The sequence below is a fragment of the Hyperoodon ampullatus genome (genome assembly GCF_949752795.1).
Source record: "Hyperoodon ampullatus genome assembly, chromosome: 2".
NCBI classification, from domain to species: domain Eukaryota; kingdom Metazoa; phylum Chordata; class Mammalia; order Artiodactyla; family Ziphiidae; genus Hyperoodon; species Hyperoodon ampullatus.
The window spans coordinates 47,253,855-47,272,723 of NC_136915.1; the positions used below are offsets into that span (position 1 = coordinate 47,253,855).

The 18,869-nt window shown below is 42.7% G+C and overlaps 1 protein-coding gene across 1 annotated transcript in view; it reads right to left on the reverse strand.

The window, feature by feature from the left end:
• Nucleotides 1-3,871: 3,871 nt before the first annotated feature.
• USP24 (ubiquitin specific peptidase 24) overlaps nt 3,872-18,869 on the reverse strand; it is a 149,484-nt gene continuing 134,486 nt past the window's right edge. Inside the window, exons 60-68 of the mRNA XM_079698560.1 lie at nt 17,795-17,916; nt 16,808-16,921; nt 15,089-15,154; nt 12,983-13,049; nt 11,468-11,546; nt 7,391-7,466; nt 6,395-6,481; nt 5,944-6,054; nt 3,872-4,942 (exon numbers count right to left, since the gene is read on the reverse strand). Of these exons, the coding sequence (XP_079554686.1) occupies nt 4,880-4,942; nt 5,944-6,054; nt 6,395-6,481; nt 7,391-7,466; nt 11,468-11,546; nt 12,983-13,049; nt 15,089-15,154; nt 16,808-16,921; nt 17,795-17,916 (785 nt within the window). The 3' untranslated portion in view covers nt 3,872-4,879. The remainder of the gene's footprint in view (nt 4,943-5,943; nt 6,055-6,394; nt 6,482-7,390; nt 7,467-11,467; nt 11,547-12,982; nt 13,050-15,088; nt 15,155-16,807; nt 16,922-17,794; nt 17,917-18,869) is intronic.

An 18,869-nucleotide genomic window follows, 5' to 3' on the forward strand; every position in this document is an offset into this window, starting at 1 on the left:
GGCCCTCCCAGTCCTGCTGTTAAGACTCACCTCCCGAAGACAGCTTGTTGACAAAATTCCTAGCTCTTGTACCCACCAGCGGCATGACGGATGCAGCCAGATGTGTCCCAGGTGATCACGGGGCCGTGCCTTTGTTTCTCCCAGCTGCCCTCACCTGGCCTGGTCCCGGCTTTGCAGTCCACCTGGCATCAGCCTGCAGGGGGACATCACCCCAGGGCTGACTCTTCAGTTCCCAGTGGAGGGCCACGTGCTCCATCCGCCCTCTCACCCAGTCCTCGCACCTACCCTGCACAGTACACACTGTCATCCCCACTTCAGGAGGAAACTGGGAACCAGGGGTGGGGGTGGGTGCCCGCCATTCACATAGCCAAGAAGTGAGGTGGTACCAGGGTATAAACCCAGATTTGTCCCTGAAGCCAAGGCTCTTTTTGCTGCACCAGGTTGGGCCCCCCATCTTTATAATAACAGAGGCTCATTAGGGAACACAGACCTGGGGTAGCCCTGTGAGCAAGGACAGAAAACTGGGCAAAAGGCACTGGCCGATTCACGGGGACCTGAGTGGAGAGGCCGTTGGAGGGATGCAGGGACGGAGGGGGAAGGGGACAAGGGGGAGGTGCAGCTCTCCCTCCTTGAGCTCCCCCACCCCCAGCCCCACCCAAGCAAACAACCACGCATTTATCTTTTTGGTCTGTTTGTCAACAACTCTCTGTTGCCTTTTTACAGCAAGCAGCTTTTCTAGATCTCTGTTTTGCTTTTGTAACTTGAAGATATTTATTCTGGGTTTTGTAGCATTTTTATTATACAGTGACTTTTTAAAATAAAAACTTGTCATGACTCTTGCCTGAATTTGACCGTCTAGGATGAGGCCTTGCTTATACCAGGTGCCTGATAACAGTCTGTGGGGTGGTTGAGTAAATCAAGACTTTGAGGAGCGTCTGTATTTTGAGTACAAGTACTTGAGTACTTGTGCCCGTCCTGGGATAAAATCAGCGTCTTCCTCTCGCTTCTGAGTCCCCCCAGCAACCAGGGCTCCCCCTCCTTGGCAACTTCTGCCCCACAATGTTCTAGACGCGTGGGGTGCCCGTGTCCTTTCCATTCTCCTCTCCCAGCACCTGGCACAGGGCCTGGTGCAGTCAATGTTTATGGTATACGTTAATTATACAAGTGGCTGAGGCTTCTATAGTGAGTACTATGTTCATGGTCATTTTTCATGATTTGAAATTAAGAACAGCCTCAGAACTTTCCACCTGGCCAAGTATAATCATCCTGTGCAATGCGGCCCCCCCGGCCCCCAGCCCCACTCTGAGGCTGGCAAGCGTAGCTGTCTTAAGCAAGGCCTAGCTCTCAACAGCCCATGTTACAAGTGATCAGGGAATCGGCCTGCAAAAGCAAAAATCCTCTCAAACTCTATTTGCTGACAATTTAGTGTCATGGAAAGCGTTCAAGAGCTGCCAGCTGCTAAGGGCCTGACTGCTGGGCACGCTGGTCACCCCTCGCCCACCACCCAAGAGTCAGGGGTCATTTCCTTAGCTGTCCACGCCTGGATGGCTCCAAGATCTGAGAAAAGGGAACGACTGTTCTTGCAGAGGTTGGCAGCTGGTCACCGGGAGTTGGGGAGGAATGGATGTGGACCACAGAAGAAAGGTCTGGAGCAGCAAACACCCCAGGAGAGGGGAACCATGTGGGCAAACACAGGACATTAGGGGTGGGGCTTAGACCTGCGGGGTCCAGCAAGAAATCCAGCTTGACCAGGGACGTGATTTATGCTGGGGACCACTGGGAGACCTGAAAGCTATGGGGCAGATGTCTACAGGCCACTGGTCTGAGTTTAGCACATCCTTATCCAGCTTTGCAAATGAATCCTGAAATGGTCAGGGTATCCAGAGGAGGAAACAGTAAAAGGCTTAGAAAAAGAGCCACTGCCCCTCATTATTAAAGAGTGGACCTTACTCACACCGTCAGTGCAAAGTACAAAAAGGAGGGCTTCCCTGGTGGCGCAGTGGTTGAGAGTCTGCCTGCCAATGCAGGGGACGTGGGTTCGTGCCCCGGTCTGGGAGGATCCCACATGCCACGGTGTGGCTGGGCCCGTGAGCCATGGCCGCTGAGCCTGTGCGAGGCCCGTGTACCGCAAAAAAAAAAAAAAGAATCAGCACCATTTCCCACCTGGTCACTGGCCCCTGGCACCCCTTCCCCCGACCATAGCCATTTTCTGATATACACAGAAAAATGTCAGTGAACCCCCAACTCTGTTTTTGAAAAATTTATTTTATACCTCAGAAGCTAAGAAGTGCCACTCAGTGAACCAAATTTAGAATTAAGTTTCTTCCCTAGTTTATCTACTTCCTTTTGAAATTTTATAAACAAGATTTTGTACACAAGAGGTAGCAGAGGAAAATTCCAGTCTGCTCGTTCCAAGCTCAGAAGGTAACGGCACACACCTCGATGTTAGCAGGGAGGGTGGAGCAAGACAGGGTGAGTCTGGTGACACGTGCTCTAGGCCCGCGTTTGTTCTGTCACGGCCGTGTGTGGGCTCCAGGGGAAGTCACGGGCCAGGTACCCTTTGGAAGGCTCATTTGCGTTCTCTCCCAGGACGCCTCTAAGGGGCTGATTCGGCCATCCTAAGAAGGGCCTCACGAAGGGAGCTTCTTGAGAACACACAGCATTGAGTTCAGTTGTGCAATTCCTATTCGATTTGCAGACCATTTTGAAAGATATATAAAAACATCTTCATCCAAAAAAATTGGCAGTAAAAATGACCCTTCTTCCAAAGCAAGCCTGTCGTAATTGTCACTTTGTTGTATGACATCAAAAGAAAGTCATCAGCAGGTTCGTAGACTGCAGCCATTGGAAATCAAGGTTACTGGCAACGTGAAAGTGATGTTCCTCGCAGCAACGTGAGCAAATCAACCAGGGCGCCTAACATCAGCGACAGGTGATGCTGGTCCTGAGGAACACGACCGTGAGGGAGCAGGTGCTGGGGGTTGTGGAAGGCATTGTTTCCATAGGAAAGAGGGGACAGAAGTGGCAATCTCACTCCTGAATCTGGGCTCCTGAGAGCGCAGCTGCCAGCGTGGTATCATCACGCTTTATCATGGCTGGCATTTCAGCGTCACGCCCTGTGGGGTCGCTTTGTGAGGATGGGGATGGAGGGGACGGCTGGGGAGATAGTGGGACATGGGGTATTCATGTGCTCAAAATCCAGTTTGAAACATCACACTTGAATTTGCAAGAACATCAGAACCACATAAAATCTGCCGGCTGCCTCTGACCCTTCCTCTGGGGCGCAGCTCTGTTCTTAGGTGTCGGCCCTCCACCTCCTCAGTGTCTTTTGACAGAAGCCACCACCAGCCTGTCACGCAATCACAAACTGCAGCCCGGCTGCACCGTAACTTGAGCCTTGGACCGTGAGATGACAGGTTCTGCGGTGCACACTGGGAGCAGCTATCTGTCCTGTCACGGGTCCACTGAGCCTCTCTGACTCTGCAGATCTATGACTGGGGCCACTCGGCTCTTCCTGAGGCTCCCCTAGTCCTGTGCATGGTGAGCACAGGACAAGGCAGGGCACACAACTAAAGGCAAACAGGGTTGAAAATGTGTGTAGTGACTCAAAACCCAAAAACACACAAAGTATATGAGATATGTTGGCATCCCCCCTCCCCTCCAGAAAAAGGGGGATGTGGCATCTAACCTGAAATGAGTGCAAGGTACAAGACTTGGGAAACACAACTAAATGGATGGTTGTTCAGTTGCTTACTAGGTATTTCTTGTCCCCATCTTTTTAGTGTCAATTAGTCATGCTGAGGAGAAACTAAGTCTCAAATTCCTTCTCTGGATTAAAATGTCTAGAAATTCACAAAGCAGTGTCTTTCAACTCAAATATTTAAACTTCATATACAACCAGTACCAAGGGTTTCCGTAATTATTTTTCAGCAAAAGCAAATGATTGTAGGTCACAGGACTTAAGACTACAGTTTATTCAATATGTCTCCAAGCATTAAAAAGATGATTTTATTAAGTCAAACTCAATAAAATTATATCTTAAAGTGCTTTTTATTTTGCTCTTTTTAAAATTCGTTTTGGGAACAACTCGCAACTTCTTCAGTAACTGATGTCAAAGAACGCAGCGTGTACTTCTGGAGAACACAGCATTTTTTTTTTTTATTGCTCTTTCAATCTCAATTATATCAGAAAAATACCTTAAAGAGCTTAATTTCCCAATTTTTGATCCTGGTAACATTTCATCAAGATCCAAGTTTATGTGCAGAGCTCTCATCCAGACCAACCTGAAATTCTATACAAATAGGGAGACATATTAAATACAAAGGTCTGTGTAAACTGAATTCTTTAACTACTATTTTACAGTGAAAAGGAATTTTTATCACATATCTTTACACCATTTTAAATTGGATATTCCTATTCAATGTTACTGCAAGATTAAAAATTTGCCCGCACTCATCTAAAGGCAGCTTGCTTTTTTTTTTTTTTTAAATATAAAAACCAAAGGAATTTCTTTTGTAGCATCACAGAGAAAGCAATAGCTTTATCCTCACTCACTCTTGTTATGTTCATGTAACAAAACAGTCTACCACCGGCTTTATTTCCTAAAATCTCCACAAATGTGTCAATCCACATACGGACTGTGCCCCGGGGGTCAGCGGATCCACAGGCCGGAGTTCTTCTGCTGCCAAACAGCTCCCAGGCCTTCCCGGGGGCTGAAGAGTGCTTTCCTTAAAACACGTGCTCCTCCCGTCACGGCAGGCTCTCCTGGTCCAGCCTCCAGGCTCTTCCAAAGGGTTCAAGGATGAGATTCTGATTTCAAAAAGGTCCTGAGCATCTAGTAACCGTGACGTGACTTCTCATCATGTGCTGGGCACGTCCCCTAGGGATCGACATCGTCCAGGTCACTTCTTAACTCGCCGATCATCATGGGCGATTCAGAACCCTTTGGGAAAGGAAAAGAAGTTAAATACATACAGAGTTAAGTTAGAGAAAAACGTTTTTCTATGCCAACGGACTTGTGCTCTGCAGTTTAAACATGTCCTCATTTAACTACTTAATGTTTATCAAAGGGCAACAAAACGTAACAAGTGTAACACCTTATATTTGATAATTCCTGATTATGCAAAACTTTCATTTCTGTGTTTTCATTTAGTCACAGAAACAACCTAGTGACTTGCCTGCAGTCACAATGTGGCCTTGGGTTAAATCAAATCACTATGCTGAGTCTCAGTTTCCTTCTGTGAAATCAGGGTAACAGTGACCTCACAAGGTTGTTATGAGGATCCAAAAGATTTACAAACAAACAAAACAGCACACAGAACATCAGCAAGATTCATTTAATGAGGCCTCTGTGCCATGCACTGTGATGGAGCTACAGAGATGGCTTTACAGAAGGTTACAGACCAGAGGGTGGACACGATACACGTCATTACATTTAAACCTGCTGCATTATTGTGCACATAGTAGGTGTTCAATAAATATTGCATTCCTTTTTCTACTATAGTGATTAGTATTAAAAACACTTAAAAAATAAGCTTAAAATTACGCTTTGACTCCCCTGACAGAAACAGATTTCAATGGCATGAGGCCCTTCTTTTCAAGGGTCTGTGTTTCCAGGAAGGCTGGTGAGAGCAGGAGGAGGAAGGGGTGATTCTTCATAACCCAGCAGAACAAGGTACCATCTGGAAGGACCACATCTGCAGCCTGGCTTTATCAGGACGCTCTCCAAGCTCAGCAGAACAGCCAGCAGAGACTGAGGCCAAAGCCTGGCTTAATTTCACGGTGCAGCACTGTTCCGCTTTCTAAGCACACAGTGCGTGAGTCCTGAGCAGAGACTACTAGAGGCTGGAGCTGGTGTCTCCTTTCTCTCTTGATTATGGAGATTCTCTTTGGAGAACCTCAGAGCAGGCGCTGCCCTTTCACACAGGACATGCCCTACCGTACCTGCTGTAAGTGCCTCTCTCCGTTCTCATTCGCAGGACTGCTCTCCGACCCGTTACTGCTTCCCGACTGCTCCTTCTCATTCAGGAGAGCTGTGGCATATGCTAATGTGTCCTGCCGGAGATTGAAAAACAAGCAAAAGTTAGGGGGTGTGCAGTGGCAGCAGCATCACTGAGGAAGACTACGCTTCTCTTGACCTTTGGAGGTGGTGCCTTCACATCAACCTCTGTGGCAGTGGGGGCCAGACTGACCGACCCTCATTGCTTTTCTTCCAGGCAAATAACTCTCAAAGTGTACATCAACTTGCTGTCTTTTCATAGAAAATCAATTGTTTCTTCCAGCCTTACTCATTTTTAACCTATACTTCTTTTCTGAGGCTGCAGTTTCTGAGAAACATACTAAAAATCCTACCTAAGGGATTTCAAGCCACACAAAACCAAAAGGTAACTCTCACCTGAGCTGAAATTGTTCGCTGAAAGGTTTTTCCAGTTGATGTTTCATTAGAGACATTACTCTGCGGTGTCCAGTAATGTTCTGACATCTGAGACATAAAGTCAAAAATGCCATCAGAGGACTTCCCGGGTGGTCCAGTGGTTAAGAATCTGCCTTTCACTGCAGGGGACGCAGGTCTGATCCCTGGTTGGGGAACTAAGATCCCACATGCTGCAGGGCAACTAAGCCCGTGTGCCACAACTAGAGAGGCTGCGTGCTGCAAACTACAGAGCCCACGCGCCACAACTAGAGAGAAGACTGCAGCCGCAACCAAGACCCCACATGCTGCAACTAAGACCCGATGCAGCCAAAAACATAAATAAATAAAATAAATATTAAAAAAATGTCATCAGAGATGACAAATAAGCCCACGTGAGCCCACAATTTCTATCATTAGATATTACAGTACAAAGAGCATCTAGGGACTTCCCCGGTGGTCCAGCAGTTAAGACTTCATGCTCCCAATGCAGGGGGCCCAAGTTCGATCCCTGGTCAGGGAACTAGATCCTGAATGCCGCATCTAAGAGCCCACATGCCGCAACTAAAGATCCCGCATGTGGCAACGAAGATCCCACGTGCTGCAACTAAGACCTGGTGCAGCTGAATAAATAAATAAAATAAAAATAAAAAGCATCTAAAATAGCATATAAATTGACCCAGACTTTGTCACATCAGGAGATTCTTTCTTAGAAGATTCCACTTCCATTCTCAAGAGCTCACTAAAATATCAATATTATCTCTTATATAATCATCCTTACCTTTTTACCCATAAAATTAAAACACATGTATTAAGATACAAATTAAATGCATAAAGATAGGTATCAACTGTACTAAAAAAAAGTCTGAACTCTGAAAATATTTTGAGGACAGTCTCCAAATTAAGTTTGAGATTTTTCCTGATAAGATATGCTGCCATTGATTCCTATGTTATAGCCAGAAAAGTTAAAAACTCAATTACCTTCTTCTGCAGCCACTGTACAGCCCAACTCCAGTGATGGGAGTTCTCCTTGAAGTATTCTTTAGCAGCAGGACACCTGGTGATTGGAGGAAATTTTTATTAGCCAAATGCTTTCTCTGCAAATATACTTCTTTAATATATAGTACTTTAAAATTTGGAAACACAAGTGCTACTTTCATTAAAGTTCAGTTGTCTTTACATTAAATGTGTACTTTTTTTGGTTTGGATACATCCAAATGTTTAAACTTCAAAAGGCAGTAAAAGATAAATATGTGGTGAAAAGTTTCTTATCTACCTCTAACTCATCCACTTCATTCTATTAAAATTCCAAGTTGGAAAATAAAAAATAAAATAAAAATACCCACAACAAATTGTACACTTAATAAATAACCTATTTATTTATTTATTTAAAGTATAGTTGATTTACAATGTTGTGTTAATTTCTGGTGTACAGCAAAGTGATTCAGTTATAAATATACCTTTTCAGATTCTTTTCCATTGTAGGTTATTACAAGATGTTGTATATAGTTCCCTGTGCTATACAGTAGGACCTTGTTGGTTATCTACTTTGTATATAGTAGTGTGTATCTGCTAATCCCAAACTCCTAATTTATCCCTCCCCCACCTCCTTTCTCCTTTGGTAACCATAAGTTTGTTTTCTATGTCTGAGTCTGTTTTTTCTGTAAATAAGTTCATTTGTATCATATTTTAGATTCCATATATAAGTGATATGATATTTGTCTTTCTCTGTCTGACTTACTTCACTTAGTATGATAATCTCTATAAGTCCATCCATGTTGCTGCAAATGGCATTATTTCAATCTTTTTTATGGTTGAGTAGTATTCCATGGTATATATATATACACCACATCTTCTTTATCTATTCCTCTGTTGATGGACATTTAGGTTGCTTCTATGTCTTGGCTATTGTAAACAGTGTTGCAATGAACACTGCGGTGCATGTATCTTTTCAAATTAGAGGTTTTCTCCAGATACATGCCCAGGAGTGAGATCGCTGGATCATATGGTAACTCTGTTTTTACTTTTGTGAGGAATCCCCATACCATTTTCCATAGTGGCTGTACCAATTTACATTCCCACCAACAGTGCAGGAGGCTTCCCTTTTCTCCACACCCTCTCCAGCATTTATTATTTGTAGACGTTTTAATGATGGCCATTCTGACCAGTGTGAGGTGATTACCTCATTGTAGTTTTGATTTGCATTTCTCTGATAATTAGTGATGTTGAGCATCTTTTCATATGCCTAGTGGCCATTTGTATGTCTTCTTTGGAGAAATGCCTATTTAGATCTTCTGCCCATTTTTTGATTGGGTTGTTTTTTTTTGTTATTGAGTTGTATGAGTTGTTTGTATATTTTGGAAACTTAGCCACTGTCGGTTGCATCATTTGCAAATATTTTTTCCCAGTCCATAGGTTGTCTTTTCGTTTTGTTTATGGTTTCTTTTGCTGTGCAAAAGCTTAGAAATTTTATTAGGTCCCATTTGTTTATTTTTCTTTTATTCCTATTGCCTTGGGAGACTGACCTAAGAAAACATTGCTACAATTTATGTCAGAGAATGTTTTGCCTATGTTCTCTTCTAGTAGTTTTAAGGTGTCCAATAAATGACCTCGTGATAAAATCAAACTAGTCTTTAACTTTTGTGATTTAAATAAGAATGATATTATGGGAAAACCAATTTTAAAATGTGATTTTCGAGCACCCCAGCTTTCCATTTTTATTTGCCCATCTAGAAAGCTGTCCTTATTTGAAGACACTAACAATGGGGATATTGCCACTAATGTATATAAAATGTGATATGTGCAGGGTATGGAAGCACATATAAAGACACTACTGATATCTGGACCCCGTGTCTGCTGGCATCAGACATGCTATGTGGCCCCAACACTACTTGGAAATGCCACTTTTAGGCAAGGGCTTATGATGACATGTTGCCAATATGAAGCCTAATTAATGAATGCACAATTGTGGCAGAATGATTTCCACCTGTGTCTACAATGTTATGTCATCTGGAAAACACGTGTTCATGCATTATTTCAATGGGGCTCTCATTTAAATCTGTTGAGGATGCTCAAATGCAGCATATTAATCCCAACAGATTTCTCATTCACATTCTGGTACAAGTCCAAGGATGGCAATATCCATGCCTAAGAATCAGCGAAAATCTGGAGCAAAATAAATTAAACTATAAAAAGAGCTCGGTGCAAGACTCAGTGATGGCAGTGCAGTCTGCTCAATAACCTTGGGTTACAGTCCTGTACATAAATCCTGAAAAGACAAAATCTCTAATTTGAAAAGATACATGAACCCCAATGTTCACTGCAGCACTGTTTACAACAGCCAAGACATGGAAACAACCCAAGTGCCCATCAACTGACGACTGGTTTAAGAAGATGTGATGTGTGTATGTATATATATATCTATATATATATATATATATATATATAGATATATATATACACAATGGAATATTACTCAGGCATAAAAAGAATGAAATATTGCCATTTGCAGCAACATACATGGACCTAGAGAATATTATACTTCGTGAAGTTAGACAAAGACAAATATTATATGATATCATTTATATGTGGAATCTAAAAAATAATACAAATGAATCTATATATAAAACAGAAACAGACTCACAGACATAGAAAACAAACTTATGGTTACCAGGGGAAAGGCGTGGGTGGGGAGGATAAATTAGGAGTATGGGATTAACATACAAACTACTATGCATACAACAGATAAGCAACAAGGATTAACTGTACAGCACAGGGAACTGTATTCAATATCTTATAATAACCTATAATGGAAAATAGTCTGAAACAAAATATATAACTGAATCACTTTGTTGTACACCTGAAACTAACACAATATTGTAAATCAACTATACTTCAATTAAAAAAAAATAACCTTGGGTTAGCATGCAGTCACTCTGATCTTTTGTTGGCCAACGTACTAAATCGGGGAGCTGAAGTTGCAAACCACTCAGGTTCCTTCTAGCATTGAGAACCTTTGCTTTCCAAGGGTCTATTGACAGATGAATAGATAAGCAAAATATAGTATACATATATCTATACAATGGAGTATTATTCAGCCTTAAAAAGAAACGGAATTCTGATACATGCTACGATGTGGATACACCTTGAAGACATCATGATAAGTGAAATAAGCCAGTCATAAAAGGACAAATACTCTATGATTCCATTTATGTGAGGTAGCTACGATAGTCAAATTCATGAAGATAAAAAGTAGAACGATGGTTGCCAGGGGCTGGAGGGAGGAGGAATGGAGATTTATTGTTTAATGGGTACAGAGTTTCAGTTCTGGAAGATGAAAAAAGTTCTGGAGACTGATGGTGGTGATGGCTGCGCTAACAACGTGAGTGTACTTAGTGCCACTGAACTGTACACCTAAAGATGGTTAAAATGGTGAATTTTATGTTATGTATATGTTAGCACAATTAAATAAAAAGAAAAAAGAACCTCTGCCTTGAAGTCAGTCAGCCTGTGATCAAGTCCTAGCTCTGACAGCAGGCATGTCACTTAAACCACCTATGATATGGGACTAATAACAGTACTTAACCTCATAAAGTTGTTGAAAAGGTTAAATGAGAATACAGGCAAAGTATTCAGCATAGTGCCTGGGTTCATAAGTGTAATTAGCTGTTATATGACTGTCTCTTGAGAGACAATTTTGAAAGTGGGGACCTAGAAGCTGACACAGTTGGTAGTTAACTAAAAGTCTCCTGAGTGAAGGTTCATCAACTCTTTGCTGTCGAGGTCCCTAAATCTGCCTTGGACTCCTGCCCTTCCTGCAAAAAGCCTGGTGGTTTAGCATTTTTTTTTCCTTGGATTACATAAGATCTGTTACCTTTAACACTCCCCCTCCACATCTCTTGGAGGTCATTTGAATAGTTGTCTGTACCATCCAAGCAAGCATGCCCTGACTGGGTCAGATTCTCTAGGTACTAAAACAAGGCAGATTTTTTTCCTCTGGTCATATTTGACTTGTAACTAAAACACCATTTCCTCACTGCATTTTGAATCAATACTTACTTCTGAGCAAGAGTTACAAGAAATTTGACACACTGGTAGCAGCGACTGCTGTCCACGTGATTACTGTGGTGCATCAGAGCTGAAGGAACAGAAGAGGAAATTTTAACAATAAAGCACTGAACTGAAAGTGGGTCCAGGTAATAACAGCTCTCTTGTTCTGAAAATTTACAACAAACTATTTTGATAAGCAGATAAGAAACTTAACAAAAACATGGTGGTGCTGACTCAACAGGATTCCCTAAATTCTAATGGGTAGAAACACTAAGTAGTATTCAAGAGACACACAGGGTGGTGAAAGTTTGACTTTTACAAGAACTGAAAGGAACTAAAATTTATAATGGCTGATAATTCACCTAGAGACCTTCAAAGTTCTCCATCCACCACACTACTGACAGAGAGTAGTTAAAATACTTTTACTGTGATAAATGGAAATGTATGGTATTAGTCCAGTTCAACAAATATTTTCTGCTCTTTGCTTTTGCCATTTAAAGATAAATACAGCTGATCCTTGAACAACATGGGTTTGAACTGTGCAGGTCCACTTATATATGAATTTTTTTCAAGAAATACATATAGTACTACACAATTTGTGGTTGGTTGAATACTCAGATGCAGAACTGTGGATACAAAGGGTGGACTCTGGAACTTGAGCATCTGTGGGTTTTGGTATCCGAGGTGGGTCCTGGAACCAATGCCTTGCGGGTACCCAGGGATGACTGTAATGCCTGGTCCCTGTTCTTGAGCAGTGTATGCTCTGTAAGTTCCAGAGAGCCCGGGGACTGCCCTGAGCAGAGTACACCATTCCAAAGGGGGTGGCCTAGAATGCTGTAGCTACAGAACCTTTTAAGGTAATTCTGTATAAATTTCCTTTCTGCAATAAAAAGAGATCCTAAAACTTCTCTTAATACGTAGCAAAATCTAAAAGGACTCAAGTTAACTGGAAATACAGGTGGATGGTGGGAGTTGGATAAGACTATTTTTAACTAAACTTTTCCTAAGAAATCGCTCATTAAAGCCACTTTAGCCTTCTGAAAAAGAAAACTCTGTCAAAAAACTTTTATGAATAGACAATAGAAATTTGGGTGCATTCATACCACAGGTAAAAAAAAAAAAATTACATTTCATGAGCTTGACAATATCCTGCGTCTAAGGTTTTAGTTTTTTCCTCCTCAATGGCTACAGAGTGGGATGAAAGATTTCTTGCTTAAGTGGACAAACTTTAGCTTGTTGAAGAAAGTCACAGCACCCCCAAATCTTACCTGACCCAGTAAAAGGACCTCAAACTGTGTCTTACTAAAAGTAGGAGAGTGTCCAGGGCGATAAGATCCTCCGGCTCTAATTCTCCTGACTAGAATGAGGGAGCCCAACAGCCCTGACCAGACTTCTCGTGGCTTCCTCACTGATCCACGCCAGGCAGAGAGTGGGGGGCAGACCCCAGGGAGGAGAGACTGGCTGGAACGATGCGCTCTCTGCACATTTACTGCAGACACTTCTTCATAAGGCAGCCATACTTGCCTAGTAATCCATTTTCTGTCTCAAACACAAATTTGACTCGCTCCACTTGTATGGGATCCTCAATGACCTGGGAGAAGTAGGAAACAAAGGCTTGTAAATGAAGGAAGGAACTTGTGTTACAGCCACTGGTGCCTTAAAAAAAAAATAATTCAAGAGATTATATAGTTTCTAACATAACAAAACCAAATACAAACAAATATCAAGTCATTGCCGTATTTCTCAACAATATATTACATTTTAAACTAAACATGAAAAACTATTACGTAAGTAATATTTGAAGATACACTCATTTCCTAATACGTGTTCTTACCAATAACATCTAGAGTTCTCTGTGGGTTATATGGACGCGTATTTCATGATCCCAAGGATAAGAGGTTTATGGTTTACAAAGAATGTGACAAAGTTTTGATATAACACGTGCTCTACAAGTTGATGTGGAGCTTTATGCCACGCCAAACAGGGCTGGATCTACATCTTACTCTCGCTGTACTTCTAATGTCCGGGCACTGAACCGTGCATGGTGCAGTAAACTAAACGGGTCTGCTGTTGAGCAGATGAACAACACGCAGTCCCACCCCAAGGCGCAACAATCTTCCAAAAGCACTAGGACCAGAAGGCGGTAAAGACCAGAAAGACAGACTTCTCAGAAATGGCACCCATGAGGTACTGCCATATTCAAAAGTGTTTATTAAATGCCTACCCTGTGCCAAGGCCTAAGGGACCTAAAGGGAACCCAGGCGCCGCCCCCCCCACCCGCCCCCACAGCCCCTCTTTAAAAAGCCCCTGGGCTAGTCTCTCACTGGCTCACAGTCAGTCACCAAATTCTACTGATTCTCTTTCTAAACACCTACTGTTCTGGCCTTTGCTCCCTCTACTCCTGTCTCTCCTTAGTACAAGCCTTGTTATTTCACACTCAGATTACTGCCACAGACTCCTATGTGGTCTTCCAATTCCAACCCTGCTTCCTTCTTTAGTCCATCCTTCAAGACAACTGCCGGGGGAATCTTTCTAAGAAATAAATCAGGTCACACTGCTTTCCTGCTTCAAACCCTTCCACGGTGCCCATCACCCACGGCAGAAGTTGCTAACTTAAATGTCTACAGAGCCCAAGATGACAAGACATGAGCCATGCGGCAGACAAGAGGAGTGGTGAGGACACTGGGGAACGGGAGACCACAAGCCTCATCGAGGGGGTGTGCCTCTGTTGTTCTAGGTGATGGGGCGTGGAGGAAACGGAGCCAGTGTGGCCAGATTACCTGATTCCTCAAGACAGGCTGGGATCCAGAAAGTAAAAAACAAGACAATTTGCGCCAACTTAAATAGACATGTAGGTGGAACTTGGCCACCAGAGTGTCACCACTGACCTACAGGGAAAAGTCTACACACACTGGTACCTGAAGCCTTTCCTGGTCTGGTTTGGGCTTCTTCCCCAAGCCCTACGAGTTCCCACTCCTTCTAGCTCTACCTCTACAATTCACTGAGCAAACCAGGGGTTTGGTGGAGAGCATGGGATCCAGGGCCAGTCGCTTGGCTCAGATCCTGGCTCTGTCACTTACGGAACAATGGCCTTGGGCAGCTCACTCCACCTCTCTAAGTTCGGCTTCTAATAAAACTATATTTCACTGATTACAACTGAATTTTAGCCCCTGCTTTTCATATTTCTGAAATTGGGATATACCCTCCAGTGGATTACATTTCAGTTTTTGGCTCATGAAGATATTTTCAGTAGTACACAGACAGTCAGTGGTGTCTCAGATTCGAGTGAACTGCAGAGCCAGCCGTTCACCTCTGCCGGTCACAGGGTCACACAAGATCACATCTGAGCTGATCACAGTTCCCTGTCCGTGGTGAGGCCTTTGCTCTCTGTACTGTGATTACCTGTGTACTTGTCTGGCTCCCTTACTAAACTGCAAGTGCCTATGAGGCAGTGTATTATCGCTCACTTCTAAATCAGTAATGCATGAAAAAAGGCTGATATGAAGAGGACTCAGTGAGTGCAGACCAAAGGAGCGCAAAGGCAACACAAGGACACACAGTTTTTATTCATGAACACACGCTGACTAGTAAATACCTAAATGCAAGTGAATTAGAACATTTATGACTTACCAACATCTCATGAAGTAGTTGGAACGTATTCTTTAACTCATGGGGTGGAGCTGTTTCTAGTTGGTTCTGAAATATTTTTTAAAAGCATAAAGATTCCAGTAAGTGTTCAGTGGAAAGCACAATGGAGTGGCAACCGACAGTGCTGGCTTCCAGCCCTAGTTCTCCCACCTCCTGGCTGATACTGGGCAAGTCATTCCCTTCTCTGCGTCTCAGTTCCCCAAATGCTAAATCTGGGGACTGAAACAAACCACCTCTATGGTCCTCCCACCTGTAACCCTCCTTGATACTTTACTATGAAATTAGGAAGGAGACAGGAAAAAAAGCAGAAAGGAAGGGAGATAATTTTCAGTCACAAACAAGCCTAAATTTATACTTATATTTCATTTATACATATCCTATTTTGTTGAACATGCTGGAGTAGCTATGAGAAAGCAAATGAGAGCGTTCTGAGATCAGCATGCTATGAGTGAAATATATAACAAAATTCAGCTTCGGAAGTGGAAAAATCTACCAAGATACACTAAGTGAAGAAAGCAAGGTTCAGAAAACTCACACTCCTGTGCATTTTAGTAACCTTATACGTATGTGTAGTAGGAAAGGATACTGCATTACAACACTGCACTTGCAAGGTGCCAGGTACAGTACTAAGTAAGTGAATGAGGCCTGGAAAGACATATACAATGTGACAATACTGATCCGTGGGGTAGGGTGGACAGGGGATGAGCCTGGCTGGTGGTGGTCAAGGTGGACTTTGGCCTTGTTTGCACGTTTTAGTTTTTCACCAAGAGAATGCAGTTATATATTATCCATGTAATTAAAAATTAAAGATTAAAAACAAATACAAATGCTAGGCGTAGGCTTAAAGGTTTTTCTCATCATCCCCAGCAAGGTAGTAAACAATATGGTTAAGAGCACAGCCCTGGAACCACCCTGATGATGTTCAAACTCCCACTCTGCTACTTACTGGTTGTGTGACCCTGTGACTCAGTTTCTTCAATTGCAGAATGGTGATAAAAACATATCTACCTCAAAGGACTTATGTACTTGAGAATTAAGTGAGTTAAATAGGTAATATTCTTGGAACAGTGCTTGGCATCCAATAAGTGCAACATAAATAATTAGTACACACTGATCAGAGCTTCATAAATGAACTACATACATCACTATTTCAGGAGGTGACAAAAATCAATCTACTTTTGATATTTTAGATGCTGCCTGGGGAAATAATCTAAAACTGTAAAACCATTTTACACAATAATGGTCACCACAGCATTATCATTAACTATAAAGTATTATTCTTAATAGTTAAGAATTGAACCCAATGCAAATGTGCATCACTAGGAAGGGAATGGCTAAGTAAATTATGGTACATGAGAGAATGAAATATACTCAGATAACTTTTAATGATATGGAAAATACTTATAAATGTCAAGTGAAAAAAATGACACAAAATCATAAAGACAATAAAATCCCAATTATGTTAAAATACATGCACAGAAAATAAAAGGAAAATGTATGAGAATATTATAAATGGTCAGATTTTGAGTTCTTTTTTATTCTTCATTAAAAAAAAAACCCAATAAGTATAATACTATTTTTATGATTAGGAAAAACAATTAAGGTTATTAAAAGAAACATAGTGCCTGGGAGCCAAAGGAATGCTTTCCTAGTGTCTCACCCACAGGCTCTCAGGCTCTCACCGGTTTCCTGAGGTCCTACCTTAATGAAATGCAGCATGGTGAAGGAGAAATGCTCGTTACAGAAACAGCAGTACACCACCATCTCAATGAGCGCCAGCAGTGAGCCTGTCAGCTCTCGCAGAGCAAACATTACCTAGCGGGAGGGCAGAAGAGGAGTAAGCCTTTCCTCTGTCACAGGTTACTGTTGATATGCTGTTTCTGACTTTCACTGAAATTTGCTCAGATTTATGATCATCAACATTGCCTCAAAACAGTCTGAGTCTGTCTGAGAGTTAACACAATTTGTGCAAATGTGCACCTTTCTCTCAGGAGTCACCTTCATCAGATTTTTAAAGGTCAATCTCCCCCTCCCCCATTAAAATAACCACCGATAGACCCCAAAAATACACAATGTTAAGCTTAAAAAAAAAAAAAGGAGATATATAGCACAGCACTGTTGATGTAATTGAAAACCAGTATGATTATGTTCACAGTCATATATATGTAAATCAAGTAATGGAGGAAGGATTGGAAGATTACGTTCTCAAGACGGGGTAGCTCTGGGTGGAAGGGGAAGGGACTCATAGTGGATGGGCCACAATGGGGTGTTGTGCACAGCCCACTTCCATACTCCTGAGGTTGAAAAACCCATGTGCTTCAGAGCCGTAGTGTTCCAGGACCAGGGACACACACAAGAGATTGGGAACAAACCCTCTGATAATAAACTGAATGACTGTGACTGGGGAGGTGCCATGTACCTAGCTCCTGGGACCTGGAGGGGTAATTAGCTGGGCTGGATCTTGAGGCCCAATTCTTAGTTGCAGAGAGGACTAAGAATGTTTAGTCCTTATTTCTTCCTGACACACATAGAGGAAATAAAATTATTTGAAATAATCACTTCTCTTAACCATACTCCCCTTCATCAGAGCAACATACAAAATACAACTTATAACAAAAGGCATTTTTCCTCAAAAAGAAGAAAACAGCTAAAACAAAAGAAAACGGCTTTAGCAGAACAAGTACATACCTCTAACAGGTAAGGTTTCCCTTCAGACAAGAACAAGAGAGCTTCGACTTCCTCGTGGAGGGGCAGCAGGGGACTCGAGGGGGCAATGCTAATAGGCGGCCGTTGTTTAAATACACCCGGAGCTTGAGGGGACCAAAGAAAAACCCGCTTTACTGGATATTATCACATGAAATCGACTCTACAAGGCAAAGCGATCCCCTCAAGATTCATACATGCAACCGCTGAGCACCTACAACTCTTCCCTCACAGACATGAGATGGGAGAAAACACTTACCCCTCTCTTTCAATGTATGCCCAGGATGTAGGTGTAAGATCTCTAGACTCCTGGTGATTCCACCCAAGACAATCTTTCAAAGAAGTTAAAATATACAAAGTGCATGAAAAAAAAAAAATGCCCAAAGTGCCTCTGAAGAGACCCTGGACAAGGCACTTCTGTTGCTCAATGGCCAACACCACCTGTGCTGAGCAGAATCAACCCACGTGGAAGGGACTACCCCACATGCTAGAAAAGCAAGGACTCTCATTCTCATTTTCTTTTGCAAACCTTTCTAACTCATGAATGCGGTAGCTTTGCCTCTGTAGACGGGCGAGTCAGAGTTTAGGAAGCATACTCTAGCTCACGACCGTTTGAGGGCTCTCCCACGTCCCTTCAGACAGCCAACGGCATTTCCAGATCAGAGGGATGCCCTGTGATTTTTATCTAGTTTCCTGGTCAGATGACATGAAAACCCTACCACAGGCTCGGGGGTCAGAGGCTTGCATTCCACACTGGCTGCCACGCCCCTGACTAGCGGTGAGACTTTCAGGGGCTACTAGACCTCTCCCTATCTCAGCTTCTGCACACACAGGAGGGGAACTGCCCTCACAGGTTTGCTGAGGGGATTCAACACAACAAACTGTGAGCCCCACGGAAAGCCACAGCACACAGAAAACACTGACTACTTCTCAGCTGCTTTCCTGTATTATCACTGTTACTGTTGCTGTCACGACACGGCCTAGAAACAGTGCAGAAATGTACCTTTAACACTAGAATGTTGTTAAATACTTCTATATCCCACCCCAAAGAAATGACTGG